Source organism: Leptomonas pyrrhocoris (genome assembly GCF_001293395.1).
Source record: "Leptomonas pyrrhocoris isolate H10 chromosome Unknown, whole genome shotgun sequence".
Classification (NCBI taxonomy): Eukaryota; Euglenozoa; class Kinetoplastea; order Trypanosomatida; family Trypanosomatidae; genus Leptomonas; species Leptomonas pyrrhocoris.
Window position 1 is genome coordinate 663306 of NW_015438368.1, and position 19670 is coordinate 682975.

Here is a 19670-nt window from a genome sequence, read left to right on the forward strand (position 1 = left end):
GTCTCTGCCTTAACTCGCGCATTCCTGCGTCTCAACAGCCATTCGTAACGCACACCGAATGTGACACTCGCAAGCCAGTATTTGGCACTCGCACCCCTTCTACCTCGTACCGTCTGTGCGTACGAAGCCTTTTTCTTCTCCCTGTGAGCGCGCTCTGCGAGCCAAATCCCACGGCTGGGACTCCTCTGTCCTTTCCCCCCTATCTTCTTCGTTTTCATCACCCGCCTCTCTCCCATGAAGTCAAACAAGAATTGCCCGCGGCGACGAATCCCACGTGCGCAGCTCACCGACATTCTGCAGTACACGCCTCACATCCCGTCCATCTGCTGCGCGGCCGCGCATCCGCATCTGCGCTACGCCCGCGAGACCGTCGCCGGCACCCGTGCCGACCACATCGTGCACCACCGCGGTAATCTCTACGTGTGCTGGGACCGGACGACGAGTCGCGAGTACCACAACTTCACCGGCGTCGAGGGAGAGATGGCTGCCGATTTGAAGATGATGGCGTGGTGGCTGACTCGGCCCTTCCACGACAGCGGGGACCCGATGATCCTGGAGGTGAACGTGAAGAAGCAGACCCCGAGCTTCTCTGCCGCGGCTGCGGAATCAACCACGAGCGGATTGGAGTCCGTATTGCGTATCCTGACGGCGCCGCCGTATCAACAGGTAGACGCCGGCGTATCGTGTCTACGCTCGCTGATCCTGACACCGAATCGATTGGAGGTCACTGCCGCGGTGCGGGACCTCATCGGCCAGCTGACGCACCTCGAGAAGCTCGAGTGCTTCTCGCACGCCCTCGCGCTTCCTCTGCCGGCGGTCCCGTCCGCGTACGTCCTGAAGCTGCGCAATTTGACGTCGCTCACGAGCATCACTCCGCTGCTCCCCTTCTCACGTCTGCGTAAGTTGAGTCTGTGCCGCTGCAGCGAGCTGCGCTCCGTCGCTGCGCTGGCGGCGCTGCCGGACTTGACGGAGGTGCGGCTCGCCAACTGTCGTGTGCTGGACCTCGAAGGCGACTACGCGGCGTGTCGGCATCTGACGTCCTTCTCGATGCGGTGGTGCGGGGAGGTGCTGCACGTGGGGGCGCTGGCCACCCTGCCCCATCTGCGCGAGCTGGACTGCAGCTACTGCGGGCTGCGCGAGGTGGGCGGCCTGGCGGGCTGTGCGGAGCTGCGACAGCTGAGCCTGCGTGGCTGCCAGACAGTTCACGAGCTGTTCTCTGTCAACCTTACGGCAGCCGAGGGTGCGACTGCCACCCAAGCCGCTGCGGAGGCGTTCGACACCACCACTAGTACCTCCGCTGCCACGACGCCAACACTCGCGTCCCCTTCCCTGTCCATGCGTGGAGAGGCCGCCTCCCTCTTGCACAACTCGTCCTCCTCTGCCTTCGAGGCTAGCAGATCGGCGCCGGTGCTGCCATCGACGCCCATGCTAGGGCAGCTGGTGGAGCTGGATGTTGGGGAGAGCAGTCTGGCCAGCCTTGCCGGCGTGACACTGCGTGCACCGGGGCTGCAGCACCTGACCGTGCGGGAGTGTAAGCACCTCCACAGCCTCAGCCCACTGGGTGGCCTTCCGTCCCTGACGTCCGTTGACGCTTCCTTCAGCGGCATTAGCGAACTGAAAGGGCTTTCTGACAGCTTTTCGCTGGAGTACGTGAACTTGAAAAACTGCTCGCAGCTGAGCTCCGTAGCACCGCTCGCAAAGGTGAGCTCGCTGCGTGAGGTGGACCTGAGCGTGCTGCACCACAACTGTATCGTCTGCATCGATGACCCCAAAGACCACGTGAGTAGCGAGAGCGCAGCAGCGCAGCGCCGTCGTGGCGAATTGCAGGTGCTAAGTCCGCCGCTGCGGTCCATCGCGGCGGATGAGACGCAAATTGACACGGCGGTGATGCAGCGGTCCAATTTTGGTTTATGGCAGCATTGCATCTCACGCAAACAGGCAGCGACGTTGCTGTCGCAGTCGCTGAATGACGTGCGCACGAGCGTGGCTGGCAGCACTCCTTCTGTGTGGTGATTCCGAGTAGCAGCACACGAGATAATCCGCTGCGTCATCTTTTTTGTTTTTCAAGTTTGAATTCTCGGAAAAATCAGAAAACCGAAAGAAACGACCGTTGGAAGTGAGCGGTATTTTTCTTGAAGATATTACGGTGAACCGAACCGCACCTCTCCCTCTCTCTTATCGTGAAGGCGCCGCGCTGCACCGGCGTAATTCTTTTTTCTCCTCCTTTTAAAGAGAAATAGTTTTTAATTCAATGAACAGTGTATCTTTCTCTTGTCTCTCTCTCTTTCAAGCTTGAATTGTTGTGCTTTTAGTAGATCTTGGTAGCGCGGAAACCTTGTGGTGGTACCGCTTCACCAGCTTCGCAGCAAACGCGACGCACTTCCACGTGCACGTGTCGTTCGGTATAGAATACCTCTTTTCCCTTGCAGCTGTGGAAGCCTAGCCACATGATCAGCGAACTTCTCTTCGATTGTGCGCAAACTTCGTCCTTTTCCCTTCTTTTTTTTATTGGTTTCGTTCGATGAATGTTACTCGTGTGTGCACTCGCAGTTCTCTTTTGCCCCCTTCTGATTCCATCGCTTTAACTTATTTATTTTATTTGAGCCGTTCGGTTTTTTTTTTTAAGATTTAAATTGGCGATGCGAAGAAAATGCAGCAGCATTCGGCACCTTACGACGACGAAGACCGTTGGTGGGTGCGATGCCGAGAGAAAACAGAAATGTACACACGCGTCTGATTAGTGCGATTGTTTTACAGGATAAAGACAGTTTCTTTTCCTTTCTTTTCGTTTCCTCTCTTATGCGCCTTCGTGTTGAGTAAACGCTTATCTTTCCCTTCTCTATTTATATATTTCGTATCACCCTTTTTTTGTTCTGTTTCTGTGTGACGTATGTTTCTGCTGCATGGATTTGAATAGAAGAAGAAAGAAGAGAAGTAGTGGTCGTATGGGTTACGCGAAGGAACGCATGACCTTCGCGGCTGCCCCGCTCTTATGTTGGTGAGACTTGCGAAGAAGAAAACGACACACTCCCTTGCCGTTCTCTGTTGTTCCCTTCCGCGCACATCCGTGCGTAGTTTGTGCCGTTGCGTACGTTTCTTGAAGGTGTCGTGCCGTCCGACATTCATTTGCCTTTGTGTTCTTCTCGTCCGTTGCTTTTACTATTTGCCTACACTTCTATCCTTGTGCATGCGTTAGGTCGGTTTTAGCACCTGCTCGCACGTGGACCTCCAAGCAACGCTGACTCCGTGGTGACCGCGCAGGCTAGACGCAAGCTTATATTTATTAAAAGCACACACCCATATATACATATAGATACTGTATTTTACGAGGCCAGACGACACCAACATAGAAACGAGCCTTTATGGATAGACACAGTTTCTCCCGCCGTAACCCAATCAAAGATCTTCCTGCTCAGCCCGTAGACGATGCTGCCGAAGACATATTTCGAAGCAAACAGCTAAAAAGGCCTAACTCTCTCTTTTCCTCTTTTTTGCTGCTGTTGATTTCTACTTGGCACCTCCATGGATGCTTCGCCTCCCTTATGGTCGTCGCCGAAAGGCGTTGCAGAGGGATCTTCAACGGATGTCCCACAGCACACGAAAAGTGCGGGGGAAGGAACGGCTTCGATGCCGCGAGGGCAGGCGACCGCCTACGCGCGGCACCCTGCTCTGTCCACCACGGCTCCGTCGTCTTCCAATGGCGAAACGCTGCTGCTGCATACAAGCGATGCTGCAGACCTGACATTGAACACCGTTCACGCACCGGCTTTTGGGGACGGACCCACCACCTCCATCGAACTCTCGCCTTCGCCCAGTGCAGACGACTCCTTTCCAAGGATGGAGGATGAAGCGATGTCTACGCCTTCACCCACGGCATCGGAGATTCACGTCGACGAGGTTGCGGATTTAGAGGAGGCAAACGCTGCTGTGGAAGCTGCGCTGCTCAACACGCGAGATGTGTGGACACGTCAAGTGCACGTCGGCTCTTGTTCTTCTTCTTCTCCGGGTGGAAGCATCAAAACGAAAAGCGACGTGTTGTCCAACGCAGCAACCTATGTGATTGCGCAAGCGCTCTACCGAGCCTCTTTGCTGCGGCGCTGCATCGAAAAATGGCAGTCCCAGCAAGAGCGGCATCGACACCAGCGTCAGCATCGTGAGCTCTTCGCAGAGGGCTATTACCAACACAACCTGCGCTATCTGATGTTTCGAGCGTGGCAATGGCGATACGCGAGTGTCAGACGACGTGCGGAGGCGACGCAGCGAGCCGCCGAGCTCCGTCGACGAACTCTGTGCCAGCGTGCATTCCACACATGGCGTGAGTGGAGGCAGCGGCAGCAGTTCTATCGGCGTCTTGTGCAGGCGCTGCAGCTCGAAGGCCGGGCGGTGCTGCGAGAAGATTACGTTGAAAAATGGAGGCGGTGGTGTGTAAGGCGGTCACAGGCAAGGGCGCTGGAGAGGGCGACTCTTCAGCAGACAAGAGGACGTTACGTGGAGCGGTGGCGCATGGTTGTGTCTGAACGCAAACGAAGACGCCTTCTTGTGCAGGTGATATCGTCGCACTCACCAGCAGCCTGGGCAGCGTCAACAGAGGTGTCTACGCGGGAGCTGCTGTGGCGGTATAGCTGGATCCAATGGCTGCGGGTCACCATGCAGCGCCGTGCGGCCCGACTGCAGTACCGTGAAGACTGCACGCGCGTGTTATCAGCACATACAACGAAGACACACCTGCGGTGCTGTTACACGAAATGGCTGCAAGCTACCTTTGCGAGTTTACAGAGCCGGCAGATGGCGAAGACGCTGGCGGTGCGTTCCTTCCAAAGGTGGTGCCCGATGGGGACGCGCTGTCTGAAGGGAAACGCGTGGGTCCGTGACGTGCTGCACCCCCGTGTACTACACCGCTGTTTCCAGCAGTGGCGTGACCGTTGCCATGCCCGCGCCACGCAGCGCCATAGGATGCAGCTCGCTGACACCTTCACAAGCTCCGTGATGAACCCGCATGCGGCGCAACGGCTTTTTCAGTTGTGGCACCGACGGTGGTCCTATCAGGAACGAACGCGTCGCATGCGGCGAGTGGCGGAGTCGTACGCACGGCCAGCGCTCTTGCGGCACCTCTTCATGCGTCGGGTCACCGATGGAGTGCTGAGTTCGGCCGTGGACCCAGACGACGTGGCTGCCGATGTTGCGTTGTGGCCAGGCGATAGTGGCAATGGAATAGGCTGCCTTTCGAAGGAGCTGCCCGACTCAGAGGGACAGCAAACGAAGCTAGTACATTATAATGAACTCCAGCAACGTCCTTCACAACGCTCATCGCTTTCTCCCGCAGCCCCTTCGCTCGCGCTCGCATCCATGAAGCCTCCCATACCACTCTGTCCGTTACGTGCGAAGCCACGCGAGGCGGGCACACCAACGGGCGAAGCATCTAAGGAGAGCAGAGCAGCTACAGATGCATCACCGGCACAACGCACCATTGCGTTGGCAGCGGCACCTTCCACCTTTCCTGCTGCACAGCCTCCACGGACGCCAACGGTGCCTGCGGCGTCATCTCCATTTAAATCTCCCCCGCCGCCGCTGCCGCCGCCTTCGTACGAAGAGGCGATGCGACGGACTCCTGCAACGACATCCGATGCAAACGCCTCACCAACCCAAACGCCGCGAACTGCACGTCTGGACGTCGGCGTGGGCACCGAGGCGACGGCAGGCACAACTTTCGGCCCAGCTATGTGTGGCACGCTTCACGAGAGTAAATGGAATAAGCACGTCAACGCGGACGGTGGGGCTTCCGCTGCCTCCCCACCGCCGCCGCCGCCGCTGGCTCAGCCGCTCTCGATGACGGAGATGGAGCTGCCCGCTGCGCCTTCCGTGCCACCTTCGTACCCTCCGCATTCCCTCTCGTCCGCGGCGCCTCCGTGTTGGTGGCCTCCGCTGCATCCACCACTCGCTTCGTTGTGGCCCGTCATTCCAGCCCTGCCGTGCGGCGTAGTCGCCTCGCAGGCCAGCAGCGTCAATGGAGGGGACCCTCAGGGAGTCGGCGCGCCTTTACTGACGTGCGCCGCTACTGCTGCTGCTGCAGTAGCAGCGAATGCCCCCGCCACGCCGCTCTTTACGACTGCCCGGCCAACAGAAGGACCGCACAGGCCACCTGCGTGGCCGCGGAATGCGGTCTACCCTCCCCTCCGCGCAGATGCCCATCTCGCGGGCTGTGCTCCTCCATTGGCACCGATGCCAATGAACGGTGGCGCACCGCTCACCCCGCCTCCGCGGACGCACGACGGCGTTCACCTCCATCGCCACGCGGATCCTTTTGCTCCTTTGCCCCCCTCTCCGCCAGAAGTTCAGGACAACAGCTTGACGAGGTACGGTGCAGAAGGTGCATGGAAACGAAAAAGAAAGAGGGCGAGGCGGACTGCGTGGCTAGTGGAATCGGCGAGGAAGCCAGTCGTGGCGAGCGTGCAACATCGTCCTCACAGCTGTGTTGTGCCTCTGCCGTCGCCAGCGCCACTGCCCATCGTGGAAGGTCGCACACCAGCCCCCTTCGCCACGGCGCCAGAAGCGAGCAACGCAGCCAAACAGCCGTTGCGAGGCCACACGACAGCCGTCGATGCGCCACACGAGAGCGGGACCTCATCTTCCACGTCTTCCTCGTCGTCGGATGCGCTTTGCAGCACCGCTGCAGCTGCGTTACCGGAGTCTCTGCTACCGCAATCGATCGACGCTGCGGCTCTGCGTGCCACCGTACGCGACGTTCTCGACGATTACAATAAACGGACGCGGCTGCTTCCTGCAGAGAAGGCGGAACTGGCGACCATTTCTTCTCGAATCGAGCTGGCGAGACAGCTTGGTATTGCTACAGAGCACGGCGAGGACGGGTTGCGGAAGCGGCAGCGGTACCTGCAAACGCGCATTCTGGCGTGGCAGCAGACGCGAGCGCAGGTGGCGCAGCTTACCGCACTGCTGGAGGAAAAGGTGCGTGTGAAACAGTCTTCCGCGGCGTCTCAGATCGGCAGTGAGTGAAAAGAAAAGAAACATAATTGGTTTGTGTACGAGAGAGGACCACTGCTCAGGCGCGAAAGGACCAAGCATGCTATGTCAGAGTCGGTGCACTTTGGTGCCAGAAATGGTGAAGGACAGTTCTCTGCCTTGCTGGCCTTTCTACGGCCGCGCTAGATTTCTGGCGTAGTAAACACACGGCATTTTCCACTGCTTGTGTGTGTCTATGGAAGTGTTCATGACTGTCGGCCTCGCCTTCTGGCAGCTGTTGTGTTGGCAGTCTGAGTGCTTCGCCAACGACGCCGCAAGCGTTGCACGGAAGTGAGCTGGTCACTACTTTATTCTTCAACTTGCCTTCTCTTTCCACGTCTCTCTTCTACTCATCTTGTTCGAGCTCGTCGTAGTCGTTGACCAGACAACAGCATTTGCCCCATCTTAACACCTCTCACGTCCGCCACAGCAAAGAAGCGTGCTTTACCGTGGCCGTTGAAAGCGTGCATCCACATCTCACACTGCTGTCAGTCTCGTTGTTGCTAATTGATATACATACATATACCGGTTCCACCAACCGGCGCCATGCTCTCTCTCTTCTCGGCAGCGCACGGGCTGCCCTACGCGGTGGCGGGGCGGCGGCCGCCGGACCCGGAGCTGTTCCCGAACTACATGCAAAACGCACAGAACCTGTGGCTGCGCTTCACGGAGTGGTGGCCGCACGGGGACGGGCGCCCCGCGACGCATCCCGCGGCGCTGAAGGGCGTGGTGTTCGTTGTGCCTGGGCTGGGCGAGCACACCGGCCGCTACGACTCCGTGGCTCTGCGGCTGAACCGCGAGGGCTACGTGGCCTTCTCCATGGACAACCAAGGCGCGGGTGGCAGCGAGGGGGAGCGGCTGTACGTGGAGCGGTTTGAGTACTTCGTGGACGACGTGTGCGCCTTTGTGCGGTTCGTCCAGCAGCGCTACCCCGCGCTGAAGGGGCTGCCGACGTTCCTGCTGGGCCACTCGATGGGTGGGCTGATCAGCGTGCGGGTGGCGCAGCGTGATCCCTCGCCGTTTCGCGGCGTTGTCCTGAGTGGCCCCGCGCTGAGCCTGACGAACCCGCCGCCGTCCTTTGTGCTACCACTGGGGTCTTTTTTCGCACAGTGGGTACCGAAATTGCCAATCTTCAGTGTGGATGTCTCTCTCATCTCGCACAATCTTCCTGTGTTTCAGTTTGCCATGCAGGATCCCTTCTACGCCAGAGTGAAGCTGACTGCCCGCTTTACGGCGGAGATGCTGCGGGAGCAGGAGAGGGCGGCGAGCGACATCGACAAGTCCACCTTTCCGTTCTTGATCGTGCATGGCGAGGACGACCAGCTGTGCTCGCTGAGCAAGTCAAAGTGGTTTCACGAGCACGCCCCTTCGAAGGACAAGCACCTTGTGTCGTACGCCGGAGCTGCGCATGAAGTACTCACAGAGGTGTGCCGCAACGATGTGATGAATGATGTGGTGAAGTTCATAAACGAACGTGCAACGTAGCGTGTGTTCCCGTTTTGGCCACTTTTGGCTTTCAAGGCACCTCAAAGGAGATACTAGGCGCAAGAGACGCCCTTTTCTTCCGAAATCTATTGCGGCAGTTGTGCGGTCGATGATCGTGTGCGCATCCTTGTTTTGCAAAAGAAGCCTTCTTCTTTTGGATTTGGTGGTGATATCTATCTTTTCTGCATCGGAGGCGATGCAGCGCTCGCAGCAGTTCGCTGCAGTAAAAGCGAACATAAAATGCCCCCTCCCCCACACATTGATAATTACGGTTTTCGTACCGAACATCACCACTCATTTAACCCCGTCTGAGTGGCTTAGCGTCTTAATTACACACAGCTTAAGAATTCGAAAACACACGCATGTGTTCTGCGTTGCTCGAAAGACTACTTCACGTCTTTTAACCGTTATCCAGGGATCGTGTTCTTTAACGATCAAACGAAAGAGAAGTATACACGGAAAGGGGTCACTGCAACAGCAGCTGCACAGTATCGATTTGAAGACGCTCTACGTACGTCCCAACACTAGGAGCCTGTTTTTGTTCTTCATTTTTATCTTCCGTAATTTTTATTTGATGTTTTGATGTCTACCGATTCATACACGCCACTTCCCGATCAGAATCGCTGCGTGCTTCTTCGTGTTTTCAACATATCGTGAAGGATACCGCGTGACAACGCACACGAATACAAAACTGTACAGACACGTCCAGTGACAGATGCTTCCCCGTTGTTCCTTCACGCCTGCTGTGCAGCGATCTATTCAACCGCTCACGCATGAAAGCCAGGCCGAACGCCCTTGCGAGGGTGTTATCGGCGTCCTTTGACTGTTCTCGCGTAATCCCTATGTGCAAAGCGCCCATGAGTACCGGCAAAGGCACTCTCCATGCACCTGCGTTCACAGCTTGGTATGGGGCATTATTTAGCATTTTGTTTTTGAATCTTTGTTCTTTCCCGTCTGATAGCCCATACTTCATTTGACCCTTCCACGTGACTGCTTCCAAATTTCTCGTTGTCTATCGCTAGATCTCCGTTCATCAACTGATCTACGCCGGCTGTTTATTTACTATTGTGTAGAAAAGTATCTTTTTTGTTTTCTTCCACCCCACTCCCTGACAAATGCCTGCCATTGACCGCGCCGAGCTCGACGCGCGCGTGGAGAAGATCTACGCGCAGGTTGTCGCCTGGCGTCGCCACATCCACGAGAACCCCGATCTGTCGTACGAGGAGGAGCCGACGGCCGCCTACATTCTGGGTGAGCTGCGGAAGATGGACTCGGAGGGCAAGTACCTGCACATCACACAGCCGATGCCCAACTGCGTTGTGGCGGACATCAAGGGCGGCGCCGGCGCGGGCCCGACGATTGCGCTGCGTGCGGACATCGACGCGCTGCCTGTGGTGGAGCTGACGGATGTGCCGTTTGCGTCGAAGAAGAAGGGCGTGATGCACGCCTGTGGCCACGACACGCACGCTGCGATGCTGCTTGGTGCGGCGCAGCTGCTGCTGGAGGACGCTGCGCGGATCAAGGGCACGGTGCGGCTGCTGTTCCAGCCTGCGGAAGAGGCATCCCCAGGCGGCGCGAAGATGATGGTGGCGAAGGGCTGCATGGAGGGCGTGTCGATGGTGTTCGGCGAGCACATTTTCCCGCTGCCGATGCTGCCCACGGGCACGGTTGGGTTCAAGCGCGGTGCGATCACGAGCAGCAGCGACAACTTTCACATCGAGATCCTCGGCCGCGGCGGCCACGCGTCGATGCCGGAGCGTGCGGTGGACCCCGTGGCGGTTGCGGCGCTGGTGGTGACGGGGATGCAGCAGATCATCTCGCGCCGCATGCCGCCGACGCGGTGCCCCGTGCTGACGGTGGCGTCGATTCAGTCGAGCTCCGACAGCTTCAACGTGATCCCCGACAAGGTGACGCTGAAGGGCACGCTGCGCACGCAGGACCGCGATGTGCGGACGAATGGGCAGCGCTACGTGGTGGAGGTGGTGGAGGGGATCACGAAGAGCTACGGCGCGAGCTGCAAGTGTGAGTGGGTTAATGGGTGCGGGTTGACGATCAACGCGGATGCCGCCTGTGACGTGACGGAGCGTGTTCTGGCGCAGGTTCTGCCCTCCGCCGCTGACGTCGTGAACATGGAGTGCCTGATGGGCTCCGAAGACTTCAGTGAGTTCGCCAACGTGTGCCCCGGCAACTTTGTTGGGATTGGCTGCTACAACGAGTCGGAGGACTGCACTGTGGCGAACCACAGCGCGAAGTTCAAGGTCGACGAGCCGTCCTTGAAGGTCGGCGTGAAGGTGCACTACGGCACGATTCACGAGCTGCTGATGCAGTGAGGGGGTGCTTGTGTGCGTTCTTTTAATGTTTTCTAAAATCTGTTTCTTCCGTAATGGAAGTGTTGCTTTATGCTGGTGAGCGAGGCGGATCGACCCGCTGTCAGGGCAAGCGGTTCTCTTTCCTGGTTTGCTTCTGACTTCTCTGTGCTGTGTGTTGTGCGGTAACGCGCAACTCTTGTTTTGACCCCGGCGGCACCTCTATTATCTTCACTGATTATCTAACCTTCTCTTTCTTTTCGCATTGAAGTTCTAGCGGAGTTACTCGTTGTTAATCGAAAGGATGACTGTCTAGCCTAGTGTAGTGTCCGCTCTGCGCCTATCGGTAAAGGTGAGATGCGTGCGTTCGAGCGGCACACCTGTGCTGTGGCTAGTCATCGTGCTTCTCCATTCTACCGTTTATTTGCTCGCCCACTCGCTGAGCGGCCATGCAACGGCGCTCTCTGAATGTGCGTTCGGTTCACGCCACTAACGCGACATTCGTCTCCATGTGCAAGTGATCTAATACCCTTTCTTTTCTTCTTTGTGATACCCACGCCTATATAGAGTGTGCTGAGTGAAGATGTGTGACACGTCTGCGTCTTCCGTGGCCAACACAGGCGTCGCGCGGTGTCCTCCAACGCATACCTGCGTTAATGAATACTGCGGCTGCTCGATTGCCCCATGAGGGCTTGCGTTGCCGCGAGCTGTGGAATGTCTCGCACTGCTGCGGTGAGCTCGGTCCTGTTGCTGACCGTGCCCGTCATGCCTGCTGAGTGGCGTTTGTGTGTGCCGCCCCATGCGCTCTGCGTTGGCAGGCGCTCCTCCTGCGGTTTTGTCGTGTGCCGTGCTGCTTGTGCTGGCGACTGTCGAATGTGTGTGGCGTGGCGCTGCACTGCGCACTCTGTGCCACGGCCACCGCGGCTTCCACTCTCCTCTTCCCCCCCCCCTTTTCTCCATGCGGATATTTCTTCTGACGAGCAGAAGCACTACTCAATCACCATCGCTACCACGCTTTTCTGTTTTCCTTTCCCCACCTTACAAATGCCTGCCATTGACCGCGCCGAGCTCGACGCGCGCGTGGAGAAGATCTACGCGCAGGTTGTCGCCTGGCGTCGCCACATCCACGAGAACCCCGATCTGTCGTACGAGGAGGAGCCGACGGCCGCCTACATTCTGGGTGAGCTGCGGAAGATGGACTCGGAGGGCAAGTACCTGCACATCACACAGCCGATGCCCAACTGCGTTGTGGCGGACATCAAGGGCGGCGCCGGCGCGGGCCCGACGATTGCGCTGCGTGCGGACATCGACGCGCTGCCTGTGGTGGAGCTGACGGATGTGCCGTTTGCGTCGAAGAAGAAGGGCGTGATGCACGCCTGTGGCCACGACACGCACGCTGCGATGCTGCTTGGTGCGGCGCAGCTGCTGCTGGAGGACGCTGCGCGGATCAAGGGCACGGTGCGGCTGCTGTTCCAGCCTGCGGAGGAGGTGCCGCCGGGCGGTGCGGAGGTGATGGTGGCGAAGGGCTGCATGGAGGGCGTGTCGATGGTGTTCGGGCAGCACATTCTGCCGCAGCGGGATGGGCCGACGGGGTGTGTACTGGTGCGCAGGGGCCCTATACTGCGCAGCTCGGACACGCTGCACGTGGAGGTGATCGGCCGCGGCGGCCACGCGGCGCTACCGGAGCGTGCGGTGGACCCGATTGCGATTGCCGCGCTGGTAGTGACGGCTGTGCAGCAGGTGGTGTCGCGCCGCATGCCGCCGTCGAAGTCGCCGATTTTTACGATAACCTCGTTCCAGTCGAGCTCCGACAGCTACAACGTGATCCCCGACAAGGTGACGCTGAAGGGCACGCTGCGGTGTGTGGACAGCAACGTTCGCACGGATGCGAAGGTGGCTATCGAGGAGGCGATGAGGGGTGTGACGGCGTCCTTTGGTGCAAGCTGCGATTTCAAGTGGCTGCCGGGCTACGACGTCACGGTGAACAATGAGGAGGCGTACAATGTGGGCATGCGTGTGTTGAAGCAGATTTTGCCCTCCAAGGATATGATAGTGGTTCTGCCAGAGTGCATGGCTGCCTCGGAAGACTTCAGTGCGTTTGCGAAGGTTGCACCCGCGAATTACGTCGGAATCGGCTGTTACAACGAGTCGGAGGGGTGCACGGCGGCGAACCACAATGCAAAATTCAAGGTGGACGAGCAGGCGATGAAAGTCGGCGTGAAGGTGCACGTGGGGCTCATCCACGAGTTGTTGATGTCTTAAACTGAGCGACAGGCGATTGTTGCTCCACGTGGGTTGTTTCTGTAGGTGTTTTTTCTTTTCGTTGTTTCAGCCGCTGTAATACTGCAACCGCCTTTGTCATTTGTCATTTGTCATCTAATTCGTAATACGCCACTCTTTTCGCTCAAACGAGCGCCTTTCACACAAACATTCAGTGCTTTCACTTTGAGAGCCTAGTCAATCGGTCTCCACTATCGTTTCGATCGACGCAATCGGAGCGGTTTACGTGCTCCTCGCCTAATCAAGCAAACCTCTTCTGCTCGATGGCTCGTCGGCGGACGCCTTCACGGTAGTGATGAATGCTACACTTCACCGTGTATGGGTGCGATAATGGGGGGTGGATTCGTTTTGCCAGACTTTGACATCGTTTTTGCTTATTTAATTTCGACTTCTACTGTTTTTCTTGTCTCTTCAGTTTTGGGTTTCTTACCACCGCGGTACGATGCATCAGCGATGCTCTCTGTGGCTGGTAGGGATGAATGAAGCTCGCACGCGTGTCGTTTTCTGTTAACGTTTTTTTTTTAAACTATACACCGTAATTATTTTTGGTTTTCAAGTATTCCTATTGATTGGGCTCCGTGTAAGGAGACTACCTCTTGCGTGCTTCCGCGGTTTGTGACCACCGTGGGTTTTGTCGTCCAGCGCTCCCCCAAAAAAGCACGGCGCAGGAACTTCGACTGCCCTGCCTGCTCTCGGTGTCCAAACAGATCGCCAAAGTTCAAGGAGGGGGACCGCTTCGTTTCTCTCTTTACTGCATATTTTGACGGCTTCTTTTGCTACACCCCGTTGAGGGGCCTGCAACAGTCGGCGACTGCATCGCACTTCTGTACTTGTTCTGTTCTCTTTATTTCTTATTTATTTCTCTTCACCCTCTCCCTCTCCCCCCGGCAGCCTCTTTCCCTTCTGTTCCGACCAATTTGCCCGTGCGTGCATTTCTCTTTCTGGAGTTGTTGCTGGGAAGGTTCCACCTTTACCCACATCCACTGCTTTTACGGCCTCATCAGGGCAGCGCAGCAGGCAACTCACTTCGGGCGTATCTGTTAGCGGCAGCAGGCACACGTATTACACATTTTTGACTTTTGTAAGTATCCTTACTAAGGCAGATCCGAAGTAACAGCTTCCTTTTTTTTGTTGTTTCTCTCGCGGAGTGCCACACTTGTGCGGTATCAGGACATCAAAGGGCACGCAATGGCCGGCCTTCGCTACCTGTCTCTCTGTGTGCTGACAGCACTGCTTTTGTGCACCGTCTCAGCGTACGCCGTGAGCACCACCGTGGAGCCCGGTCAGGTCTTTGTGGCGGAGGAGGTCGTACAACCCGGTTACATTCTCATGTTTAGCTTCCAGCTGGACCCTGACTACCTTTTCACCGTCTCCGTGAAGGACCGCAACACGGGAATTGTTCTGCATTGGTGGCGCGACGAGGTGTCCGGAGCGGTGAGCATTCCGTCCTCCACCACGAAGCAGGTCTACCACGCCGTCTTCGACAACTCCAACTCAGTGCTTACGTCGAAATACGTGAACTTCGAGCTTCGTGCGGTGCAGGACCCGGAGCACGATGTGGACAAGGAGCTGGTGGACCCCATCGAGGTCAAAATCGGGACCCTGATGGCGAAGGTTCACAAGATGAAGAGCCTGCAGCAGACAATGCGGTACCAGCAAAGTAGTCACCGGGCGACCGTCGAGGACGCGAATGAGCGGGTGCTGCTGTGGTCGATTCTGCAGGTTGTCGGCTTCCTCGCCGCCTGTGGGGGGCAGATGTACATGCTGAAGCTGTTTCTGGAAAGGAAGCGCACCATTTAGGAGGTCCGTTTGCGTGTGCTCTGTTTTGGTGTTGTTGTTCTGTCCGTCTCTCACCAGGCTCATTGATACGGAGGAGCAGTGCGCTTTGCCCATTCATCAAGGCTTGTACACAGCACTCCACACACTCGTGTGGGAGCAAGACAAGTGGTTCAGCACTTTGGACAGGTTTGTTGTTCTTCATGTAATTTTTGTGTCGTCAATTATGGACATGATAACCCGGCCAACGGTGGTGAGAACGCCGAACGGCGCAAGCACGACGTCAAGGTTTCAAATCAACTCTCATTGCAGAAGAGAAATAAGTGAAGGGTGTAAGAGTTAAAACTGGTGTGAGCGCATAGCTGGAAGGAAAAGAAAAAAACACGAATTGCGCACTGTGATCGCTGCCCGTTTGTGACTTTGGTGTTCCGAGCAGCCTCTGTCTAACACGTTTCGTGATCATCGCTGGCTTATTGAAAGCGTCGGGTCAGTGCTCGTTGCAGCCCTCGTGCTGCTTTACCCCCCAAAAAGCGGCCACGTTTCTCTCATGAAGCTTTCGTTCACTCTGGTCTTCGGTTCGTTCTCTTCAACGATGGTAATACGTCGAGCAGCTGTATCCGTACGGTGGAGCACAGCGCAGGTGGAAGGTTTCTTATATTCTTTTACCTGTTCTTCTTGCAGTTCGGCAATAGAAACGGTGCTCTTTAAAAAGCAACACAAGACAAACTTACAGAGCATTGTCGCCGTCCTTTCTTGTTTTCTTAGATTGTCACAAAAACGCACTAGACCATTATCGCGCACTTTGCGGGCCGATGCGGCAGATCATACTTCCTGTCCTGTGTGTATTGATGGCGCTATGCCTGCGCATCGCGCCGGTTTCCGCCATCCTCACCAGCGTCAGCCCAGGCGAGGTGTTCACCGTGACGGAGGCGGTGCCGTCTGGGCTCATCGTCATGTTCGCCTTCCAGCTCAACCCTGAATACCTTCTCGCGGTCTCCGCCACGGATCGCGACTCTGGGGCAGTGCTGCGAGAGTGGAAGGACGACTATTCAGGGGTTCTCAACATCCCTCCCTTAGACAAGAAGCGTGTGCTGCAGTTTAGCTTCAGCAACGCCGACTCCATGTTGACCTCTATTTACGTCAATTACGATATTCGCGTAGTGGACGACCCGAACTACAACGTTGGCCCGGAGGACCTCGACCCGATCGAGAACAAGGTGCAGGGTCTCTTTGAGAAGATCCAGAAGGTGAAGATGCTTCTGCAGACGCTGCGGTACCAACAAAAAGATCATCGGGCCACCGTCGAGGACGCGAATGAGCGCTTGCTGCTGTGGTCCGTTCTTCAAGTAGTTGGGTTTATGGTGATGTCAGGTGCGCAGCTGTACTTGCTGAAGCTGTTTCTGGAGCGGAAGCGGACTGTTTGATGTGGGTGATACATACGGTAGTGCCTTTTTTTTCATTGATCTTCCATGAGAAGCGAGAGAGAGAGCGGACGAGTACGTCTGTGCTTTCAGAAGCTACAACAACAGAAATCAACATACATCATCCTTGGAATCAACAACAATGACAATCCGTACTCAGCAGTCGAGTTACACGTCATTTCACTCCAAAATATGATGAGAACGCCACAGCTGACCTCATGCGCTAACTTTCATGTGTTTTTGTGGTACATCTCCTTAGACACAAAAAAGAAAGCAGAAGTGCCAAGAATCGTTGGCTGTTACAGAGCTTTTTTTTTCTGGTTCACATCTTCCGCTGCGTGTGAACGGATAATTTTACTCGCTCCTGTTTTTTCCCCTTCAGCTTCGACTGCTTCAGCCTTTTGTATTATCCTGTTTGTGGTGGATCTCTTCCACTCACTTCTTTCTCTCCCCCCCCGCGCTGACGCTTGCGTGTGCTTAGGAGCCACAGCGAGTAATGCGAACGAGAATTTCATTTTGCACTCCCAACCGCCGCCGCACCGGGCCGTTGCTGACGGTGGCCGTTCTCACGGTGCTGCTCGTCTACCTCAGCGTGGCCGCAACCCTGTCCACCGCCCTCACCACGGCGGTAGACGCGGGAGAGAAGTTCGTCATCACGGAGACGCTGCCTCCGGGCACGGAGCTGCACTTTCAGTTCGCGCTGCACGCCGACTACGTGCTGCCCATCTCCATCGTAGACCGCGGCACGAACGAGGAACTCAAGCGGTGGCATGACAACGCGCGTGGGGTCTTCTCCATCCCGGCCACCGACAAGACACGCGTGTTTACGATTTCCTTCGACAACTCCGACACGTATTTTACGTCGAAGAACGTGAACTTTGACCTCCGCACGGCGGTGAACTCCGACTACGCGGTCAGCGCGATGGAGCTGGACCCGATCGAGCAGAAGATCCGAGTGCTTTCGAGTGCGATGCAGCGGCTGAAGTCGCTGCAGGTGAACATTCGCACGCAGCAGACGAACCACCGCGCGACGGTGGAGGACGCAAACGAGCGGGTGCTCCTCTGGTCCATCTTTCAGGTACTGTGCTTCATTGCCATGACAGGGTTTCAGCTGTTTCTACTGAAGCGCTTCCTGGAGAAACGGACCTACGTCTAAGGCGAAGAGGGGGGGGGCCAAAGGAGCAGAAGGGTCTCCTATAACCGGCTCCACTGCTTTCGCTGGAGTCGAAGTGCGGTTTGAGTGCCGCCTGCTAAACCCACCTTCTTTCCCTTTGAGTGAGCTTGTGGTGGTGTTTGTTTTGGATCTTCTGCACTTCAGCTGAATCGAAGGGAAAAGGGCGTTTGAGCATTCCTTTTCCCTCCTCCATCCCCCCTTTGTTCTCTTCATTGGGCTTTCTCGTATGAATGTAATGGTGATGGGCGTGAGCGTGGGCTGCAGTCTCTTGGTTTTTGAAAAGTCTTTCCCGTGTTGGTTGCGGCTCTTTTCTTTTTGCTTCGGGTGTGGCATGTGATGGTTTTCTTGCCTGTTGAGGTTGTAAAAAATATGTGATGCTCGCCTGCGAGTTGTTCGAGAAGAGGGAAGGGAGGGAGAGTCGAGGGCATCTGCGTATCCGTCTCTTGCGATCTGCTTCCCATTCCTCTTGGCGGTTGCCCTGCTGCCAAGTGCGGCGTGGTCGACGGCAGACCACAAGCCGACCAACAAAGAGCGCTCTTGGCCTTCTTCGCGTGTCGACTCAGCTTTTTGGTGTTTGTCCTCTGCTTGCTCGACGATCCTTTTTGTCATCTTCATTTTTTTTGTTCTCCATTTGCCTACGGCTACCATTTCCTCTAACACGTACGCCCACACAAGGAATCATATAGAGAGAGGTACATCGAGTACACACCCCATCAGCCCTATTTCTCTTGCTTTCTATTACACCTCGGATGTTTGATTTTCATCTCGCTTCTCGCTCTTCCACGGAAGACGACGCCTCGCAGTTCCCCGCGTTCATCCACAAAGAGGAGTACCGGGATCTTCTGGCGAAGTGGGGCTTCCTGCAACCAGGGGAGTGGTCGCTGCAGCGGTATCAGTACTCCTTTGCCGAACGAGCACCACTCGCCAATGAAGTCGCCGCGGGCGGGACGATGCCGGGCTGTGGTGTCCCCGCCGCGTCTGCCGACGGCGCTCGCCTTCCGGCCAAAGCCGCTGCCAATTCCCCGAGCCCGGTGACGGCGGCGGCGCTGCGCTTCCACCACGGCATGGCGAAGGACTTTCTCCGCAGCCTTTTTTCGTCGTCTCTCGTTCGGTCTCATTTGAAGGGGGCCGTGGGGGACGAACGCGCCACTCTCCGCTTCCGACCTTTAACGTGCAGCTGGACGACGCTGCAGCCTCTCCGGCAAGCGCTCGTGGATGCCAAGGTCGTGCGCCAGGTTCGCCCCGTCATGGATAACGCAGACGCATCGGAAAGGAATCCGCACGGTGGTGGTGGTGATGAGGATTGTTTTCGATTGCCAACGGTGAAGTGCGCGGAGGAGCTGCTGCCGCACGGCGAGATGATCAGCGACGAGCTCCGTGCGTTGTTTCTCCAGGCACATCAACGGAGCTGCAGCGGCGTCGGGCATTCTTCTGCGGCGTTCGACACGCAAAGCGAAGAGGCGGAGAGTGGCTCGTACGCGGACGAGGACGATGATGGGTGGGGTGTGATGGCCGGTGCGAAGCTCCCTCTACGCCAGCTACGGAGAGTGTTCGACAAGAGCGCTCGAGGGGAGCTGCTGTACCACCTGCTGTGGCGGCTCATCGCCGGCAGTGGCCCGCTGAACCAGTTCGAGGACGACGCCGCGGCGTATTTCGACGTCGCACGGCAGCTTTATCGGTCGCTCGTCACTTCATTTCACGTTCGGGAAGTGGCGGTGCTGGGGAGGAACAGCGAGAGCGTCGATGATGATGTGGCAGCGCTCGAGTCGCCCAACGAACCGCCGTCCACCACGCGGTATGAGGCGGTGATCGACGCCCTCGTGTACGAAGTCAGCTCTGCTCCTGGTCTGCGGCTGTTTCCGGCGAGCGATGGCGTTGCACCGAGTAATCTGAACTACTGCTATGTGGTGGTGAGCGCGATGGAGCAGACCGTGTGTGTGTGGTACCATCACTGCTGAAACGACGGAGAAGCGGCCGAGGCTGGCGCATACCTCTGAACCGGCGCTTCTTTCCTGACGCATTTCTGGCGAAAAACGGGGACGTACTTTATGAGCTGAGTAAGGAGCGGATGCAGAGAGACAGAGTCGAGGTCCAATTAATATCAGCGTAACATGTTCAGGAACAAGGTGAAGCGGACGATGTCGACTTTTTTCTTTTCTCTTTTCTAAAGAATAAGAGGAGGCATCCTCAGCGCAGCAGCTTCGCCAGCAG

General features: G+C 56.9%; 9 protein-coding genes across 9 annotated transcripts; all 9 read left to right on the plus strand.

Annotated features, from left to right (window-relative positions):
• Positions 1-234: 234 nt before the first annotated feature.
• On the plus strand, positions 235-2013 carry ABB37_05998 (hypothetical protein; the record flags this gene model as incomplete). Its single annotated transcript, XM_015804239.1, has 1 exon — positions 235-2013. The coding sequence occupies one exon, from the start codon at positions 235-237 to the stop codon at positions 2011-2013; it is 1779 nt and encodes a 592-aa protein (XP_015657373.1).
• A 1509-nt stretch (positions 2014-3522) lies between these two features.
• Positions 3523-7011, plus strand: ABB37_05999 (hypothetical protein; the record flags this gene model as incomplete). Its single annotated transcript, XM_015804240.1, has 1 exon — positions 3523-7011. The coding sequence occupies one exon, from the start codon at positions 3523-3525 to the stop codon at positions 7009-7011; it is 3489 nt and encodes a 1162-aa protein (XP_015657374.1).
• A 552-nt stretch (positions 7012-7563) lies between these two features.
• ABB37_06000 (putative monoglyceride lipase) lies at positions 7564-8502 on the plus strand (the record flags this gene model as incomplete). The annotated part of the gene is made up of 1 exon (XM_015804241.1): positions 7564-8502. One exon carries the CDS (start codon positions 7564-7566, stop codon positions 8500-8502), a length of 939 nt encoding a protein of 312 aa, XP_015657375.1.
• Positions 8503-9617: 1115 nt separating this feature from the next.
• ABB37_06001 (putative N-acyl-L-amino acid amidohydrolase) lies at positions 9618-10832 on the plus strand (the record flags this gene model as incomplete). The annotated part of the gene is made up of 1 exon (XM_015804242.1): positions 9618-10832. One exon carries the CDS (start codon positions 9618-9620, stop codon positions 10830-10832), a length of 1215 nt encoding a protein of 404 aa, XP_015657376.1.
• A 1020-nt stretch (positions 10833-11852) lies between these two features.
• Positions 11853-13070, plus strand: ABB37_06002 (putative N-acyl-L-amino acid amidohydrolase; the record flags this gene model as incomplete). The annotated part of the gene is made up of 1 exon (XM_015804243.1): positions 11853-13070. One exon carries the CDS (start codon positions 11853-11855, stop codon positions 13068-13070), a length of 1218 nt encoding a protein of 405 aa, XP_015657377.1.
• A 1206-nt stretch (positions 13071-14276) lies between these two features.
• Positions 14277-14888, plus strand: ABB37_06003 (hypothetical protein; the record flags this gene model as incomplete). Its single annotated transcript, XM_015804244.1, has 1 exon — positions 14277-14888. The coding sequence occupies one exon, from the start codon at positions 14277-14279 to the stop codon at positions 14886-14888; it is 612 nt and encodes a 203-aa protein (XP_015657378.1).
• An 824-nt stretch (positions 14889-15712) lies between these two features.
• ABB37_06004 (hypothetical protein) lies at positions 15713-16288 on the plus strand (the record flags this gene model as incomplete). The annotated part of the gene is made up of 1 exon (XM_015804245.1): positions 15713-16288. The coding sequence occupies one exon, from the start codon at positions 15713-15715 to the stop codon at positions 16286-16288; it is 576 nt and encodes a 191-aa protein (XP_015657379.1).
• A 493-nt stretch (positions 16289-16781) lies between these two features.
• ABB37_06005 (hypothetical protein) lies at positions 16782-17441 on the plus strand (the record flags this gene model as incomplete). The annotated part of the gene is made up of 1 exon (XM_015804246.1): positions 16782-17441. The coding sequence occupies one exon, from the start codon at positions 16782-16784 to the stop codon at positions 17439-17441; it is 660 nt and encodes a 219-aa protein (XP_015657380.1).
• A 767-nt stretch (positions 17442-18208) lies between these two features.
• Positions 18209-19417, plus strand: ABB37_06006 (hypothetical protein; the record flags this gene model as incomplete). Its single annotated transcript, XM_015804247.1, has 1 exon — positions 18209-19417. The coding sequence occupies one exon, from the start codon at positions 18209-18211 to the stop codon at positions 19415-19417; it is 1209 nt and encodes a 402-aa protein (XP_015657381.1).
• Between the last annotated feature and the right edge of the window lie 253 nt (positions 19418-19670).